Genomic DNA, 5,949 nt, shown 5'->3' on the forward strand with positions numbered 1-5,949 from the left:
GGCCAATCACAATGCACTGGGTCAGCTGGCCAATCAGAGCAGACTGCGCTTGTCGGAAGGAGGGACTTTGTAGAAAACGAAGCGTTTGAGAGAGGCGGGGCATAGAGGACCTACAATAATGTACAGTATTTGAAAAATTATGTGTTTTTTGAACATTAAAGCATGTCAACATATTCTGTTACACCAAATACACAAAATAATGATCTTTAAAAAAGCATCATATGACCCCTTTAATGCTGTCACATAAACCTGCTTCAAAGATCAAATTACATGAATTGCTAATTACAACATTGAACTGAAAATGTCAAGCCTGTACAAATACTAGTAATCGGGAATATAAATAATTGGGAATCGTGTAAAAAAATATTAAATAAAAACTGCACATTTCATCTATACATCTGCCCTCGGGAACACGAGAATGCGCAGTAATCTTAAAACAGCTTAATCCAGATATTTTAATTAAATTCAGTTTAATTCAATACACTTTATTGTGCCCAATGGGGAATTTTGTCTTGGAACCTGGAGCCGGCTAGTGTTCTAATTAAATAATAAAAATAAGTAAAAAAAAAAAAGTTTTTGTTTACATAATATATGTGTGTATATTTATTATGTATATATAAATGCACACACATGCATGTGTATATATTTAAGAAATATATGTTGTTTATATATGAAATATTTATATATAATATAAATTATATGAATATAAATGTATGCATGTAAATATTTTCAATACTGTGTGTGTGTATTTATATATACATAATGAATATACACAGTACACTATGTAAACAAAAACTTTTATTTTGAATGCAGTTAATCGCGATTAATCGTTTGACAGCACTTAAAGGTTTAAATTAAACAGAAATGTACTTTAATAAACACGCTAACAATACAGTACTAGAGTGTGTAGAAAAAAAACTGGTAATAGCAACTAAATATTTTCCAAATTATATTTTATAATATTAATTTTTCACTGTATAAATTGGGTGTTTTTACATGGAAATAAATAGCCGACCTTTTAGGATAGTTTTGGGATGGGGTCCCTTATATGAGGATGATCATAATTGGGGTCCGTAGAAGAGTTTAGTCTAAAATAACGTATAAAATTAAACTTAATTGATTGATTGCCTAAAATAAACTAATAAAATGCCTAAATTAAATAAGAAATGGAGGATGATAAATAATGTAGAAAAACAGTGTAAAAGTAATAATAAATAAATATTAAAAATAAGATTCAACTAAATAAATTCATAAATTAAAATAAACTAATAAAAATACGGACTTAAAATAATGCATCTAATAATACAGTGCTATAATGAGTAGAAAAAACGTAATGTAATGAAAAATAAACTAAATATTTTCCAAAATAATATTTAAACATATTTACAATATAAATGTGTAAATAGGAAAATAAGTAGCTGCCTGTACAATGTTAGGATGGAGTTCAAAAAAATGATCATATTTAATTCATAAGGGCCTCCACATGACTTCTAGTATAGCTAGATAGGCTTCCTTCACCCTAAACCTTAAAGGTTGACATATTTAGATTTGATTTAGTCAGTTTATGAGTCAAGTCACCTTTACTTATATAGCTCTTTTAACAATATAGATTGTGTCAAAGCAGCTTTACAGTATCAAATGGGAAAATAGTGTGTCAATAATGCAAAATGACAATAGTAAACACTCAATATTCAGTTAAAGGCAGTTCATCGTTGAATTCAGTGATGTCATCGTTCAGCTCAGTTCGGTTTAAATAGTATCTGTGCAATCAAGACCATGATATCGCTGGATATTAACAGAATGACAGAATGGAGAAAAAATCTTGGGAGAAACCAGGCTCAGTCGGGGGGGCCAGTTCTCCTCTGAACAGATGAAACCAGCAGGTTGATCCATGCTGCAGCAAAGTCAGATTGTGCAGAGGACTCAACTGGTTCCTGTGATCTTGTCCCGACCAAGTTGTGTTTTTCAGTGTATTTGTGAGGATATTTGTCAGAACGCACACTATAGTAGCACACAGGTGATTTTTTCCTGTTGCAGGTGAGACGGGCTCAGGTAAAACCACGCAGATACCGCAGTACCTGTATGAGGCCGGCATCGGCCGGCAGGGCATCATCGGCATCACGCAGCCGCGCCGCGTCGCCGCCATATCACTGGCAGCACGAGTGGCCGAAGAGAAGAAGGTCCAGCTGGGAAAACTGGTGTGTTTTACTTTTCACGACTGAAGATCACATTCCACTCCACTTTCTCCATCTGCATCATCTGAATATGAATGTCAGTATGTGATGCATTACTCACACTCTGGTCTCAGGTGGGCTACACGGTGCGCTTTGAAGACGTCACGTCGTCGGAGACCAAGCTGAAGTTCATGACGGATGGGATGTTGCTGCGGGAGGCGATAGGCGATCCGTTATTACTGCGCTACACCGTGGTGATCCTGGACGAGGCTCACGAGCGCACCGTTCACACAGACGTGCTGTTCGGCGTGGTGAAGGCCGCTCAACGCAAGCGCACCGAACAGAACAAAATACCTCTGAAGGTACGAGAGAATAATATTGAAATATTGACACAAATGTTGTGTTTTTATTTATAAGGGCCTCAATGTGACATTTTAGTACAGCTAGTTATGCTTCAGGAGAACCTGACCTATCCTTAAGATCAAACTAAGACATTTATTAGAAAAGTTGATTATTAGAAATTATTAGAATAAAGCAATAAGCCCCAAGAAGCCGTGGTTTACAGTGAATTTATAACAGCTAAGGGGTGTTGTTAGGCACTGTTATAAATTCACTGTAAACCACAGCTTCACGGGACTTATTGCTTTTATAAAACGGTTATTCCATATACGTAGTAAGGTTTCACAGAATAAACCAGAGCAAATAAAGTGTAATGATATTAATAAAAACAGTATTCTTCCACCAAACAATGTAGCTCCTCAGAAACAGTTGTGGTTGCTACAAAGTGGTTGCCGAGCAACACACAGAAGTAAACAAAGGAGTATGTTACTTTGTAGAGTCATTTACAACAGCTTAGAACTCGGCTCAGCCAATCAGAATCAAGCACCGGAACTGTCTGTTTTATAAAATAATTTTTATTTTAATTTTAGTTCAAATTTTCGTAATTTTGTTTCGCATTTTGCCATTTTGATTAGTATTTATTTATTTGTTTTTAAAAGTCCATATGGTTTGGTGTTTATACATTTCTATTTCAGTTTTGTTTGTTGTGAATTTTTCTGATTACTTCGACTAATTAAAATATATTGATTTTTATTTTAATATGTTCCATTTTTTAAAATTACATCTATATAGTTTTTAATAATTTTTATTTCAGTTTAATTTTTATTTATTTTAGTTCATCAAGTTAAATTAAATAAAAATAGAAATGTTGCATTGGCAATCTGTAGTTTTCTCTAATATTGTGAATTTTATTGAAAAAAATATATATAATTTGTATTTTTTTGTTTTAATTTTAATTTTAGTTAGCATTAGTTTTTGCTTAACATACTGTACAGACTCCATGCAATATTCATGCTTTTGTGAAGTTTAAAGAAATGTAGGATTTAAATTTGAAAATCTTTTATAGAATGTTCAGCATTCAAAAATGTAACAGTAATGACATCACTATAATATTTGCATGCTGGACTCTGATTGGTCTGTAGTTGGTTATGTGTATATTTAATCATCTGTAGTCACCTTTACACTGCAGAGATGCTGTAAAGTTTACTGTGAGTGAATGCTGTTGGTCTGTAGGTTGTTGTGATGTCTGCCACCATGGATGTGGATCTGTTCTCTCAGTACTTCAACAAATCACCGGTTCTGTATCTGGAGGGCCGACAGCATCCCATTCAGATCTACTACACCAAACAGCTTCAGTCCGACTATCTGCAGGCAGCGCTCGTCTCCATATTTCAGATTCACCAGGTCCGTCACACACACACACACACACACATACATGACTGATTCCAGTGTCATTGACATCTGATCACGTCTTTGACTTCTAATAAGTTGTAACGAGTTGCTCTGTGTCTTTTGGATTGATTGATGTGTGTCTTATCATATTTTCACTCTATTCCTTTTGCTCACAGCTGTTTTTTTTTTTTTAGCTTCAAATGGTTATTGAGTACAAGTCAATTATGGATTTTTGGTTTTGTTTGAAGTGCAAGATTATTTTCTTTATTTTTTCTTATTTTATAAAAAAAACACTTATTTTCCTAAAAAAACCCCCCACAAAACAGATACTTTTTTCCTGTTAAACAATTTTTTAAAAGATATTCATTTTCTCAAAAAAAAAAAAACATCACCAATACTTTTTTTTCTTTATAAATGATGCTTATTGTAAAAAAACTATACTTATTTTCTTAAAAAAAAAATAACTTAATTTCTTAATTTAAAATCTTAATTTTCTTTAAAATCTATACATATTTTCTTAAAACGTGCTTATTTAAAAAAAAACAGATAAAACAATAATTATTCTATTAAAAAACATATTTTCTTTAAAATCTATACTTATTTTCCTAAAAATGATACGTATATTCTTTAAAAAACGATTAAACATTACTTGTTTTATTTAAAAAAATAAATAATAATCTTTAAATATATTTTCTTATTTTATTTAAAATAATTTATTTTCCAATACTTAGTTGCTTTAAAATGCTATTAATGAAAATTATACTTATTTTCTTTAAAAAATATTACTTTCTTAAAAAAATTATACTTTAAAAACATCTTATCATCTGTGAAAAATGACAAAGCAATGCTTTTTAAATAATAATAATTTCTTTATAAAATACTATTTTCTTTAAAACAATACTTATGTTCTTTAAAAAATATACCTATTTAAAAAATACAACTATAGTTGTTTTCTTACAAAATAAGACTTTTCTTTACAAGTTAGCAATATTTTTTTAAAGATGATATTTTTTCTCTTAAAACATGATGCATATTTTCTTACAGGAAGCTCCAGCGTCGCATGATATCCTGGTGTTCATGACGGGTCAGGAGGAGATTGAAGTGCTGGCTCGCACCTGTCGGGACATTTCCAAACACCTGCCGGAGAGCTGCGGGCCGATGACGGTGGTGCCGCTCTACGCCTCTCTGCCGCCGGCTCAGCAGCTGCGGGTGTTTCAGCCCGCGCCCAAGGTCCCTGCAGCACCAGAGACACTGACGCCACACGCTGAACCCGTGATCTCTCTCACGCTGCTCTCTGTGCCTTACAGGGATCCAGGAAGGTGGTTCTCTCCACAAACATCGCGGAAACCTCCATCACCATCTCCGGCATCAAATACGTGATCGACACGGGGATGGTGAAAGCCAAGTGCTACAATCCAGGTCAGACTCTCAACCCTCTCAACCCTCTGAAGCTCACTCGGGTGTAGAATATTATAGAATCAGAATCTTTATGGTCATTATACAAAACGTACTACAAAACGTTTAGAGTCTACAACTCTAAAAACAATTATGCCATGTGCAAAAACATATTTACAGATAAAACTACTAAAATAAATAAATAAAAAGACCAGTGTGTATGTATGTATGTGTATATATATATTAGTGCTGTCAAACGATTAATCGCGATTAATTGCATGCATCCAAAAAAATATTTGTTGACATAATATATGTGTGTGTACTGTGTATATTTATTATGTGTATATAAATGCACACACATGCATGTATATATTTAAGGGGAAAAAATATATATATAATATAAATTATATCAACATAAATATATACACATATATACATGTAAATATATATTTTTATATATATACTGTATGTGTGTGTATTTATATACACATAATAAATGTACACAGGACACACACATATAGTATGTAAAAAAACTTTTATTTTGGACGCGATTAATCATTTGATAGCACTTGCGTGTGTGTTTGTGTGTGAGAGAGAGTGTGTCTGTGTGTGTGTGTGAGAGAGAGAGAGAGTGTGTGTGTGTGAGAGA

The 5,949-nt window shown here is 32.9% G+C and overlaps 1 protein-coding gene across 1 annotated transcript in view; it reads left to right on the top strand.

Annotated features, from left to right (window-relative positions):
- Positions 1-5,949, top strand: part of dhx33 (DEAH (Asp-Glu-Ala-His) box polypeptide 33) — a 13,137-nt gene that overhangs the window by 1,839 nt on the left and 5,349 nt on the right. The window contains exons 2-6 of the mRNA XM_016503995.1: positions 2,038-2,198; positions 2,309-2,536; positions 3,747-3,917; positions 4,950-5,135; positions 5,213-5,324. Coding sequence (XP_016359481.1) covers positions 2,038-2,198; positions 2,309-2,536; positions 3,747-3,917; positions 4,950-5,135; positions 5,213-5,324 — 858 coding nt within the window. The remainder of the gene's footprint in view (positions 1-2,037; positions 2,199-2,308; positions 2,537-3,746; positions 3,918-4,949; positions 5,136-5,212; positions 5,325-5,949) is intronic.

This window comes from Sinocyclocheilus anshuiensis, unplaced genomic scaffold (genome assembly GCF_001515605.1).
Source record: "Sinocyclocheilus anshuiensis isolate Anshui unplaced genomic scaffold, SAMN03320099.WGS_v1.1 scaffold298, whole genome shotgun sequence".
Lineage (NCBI taxonomy): Eukaryota > Metazoa > Chordata > Actinopteri > Cypriniformes > Cyprinidae > Sinocyclocheilus > Sinocyclocheilus anshuiensis.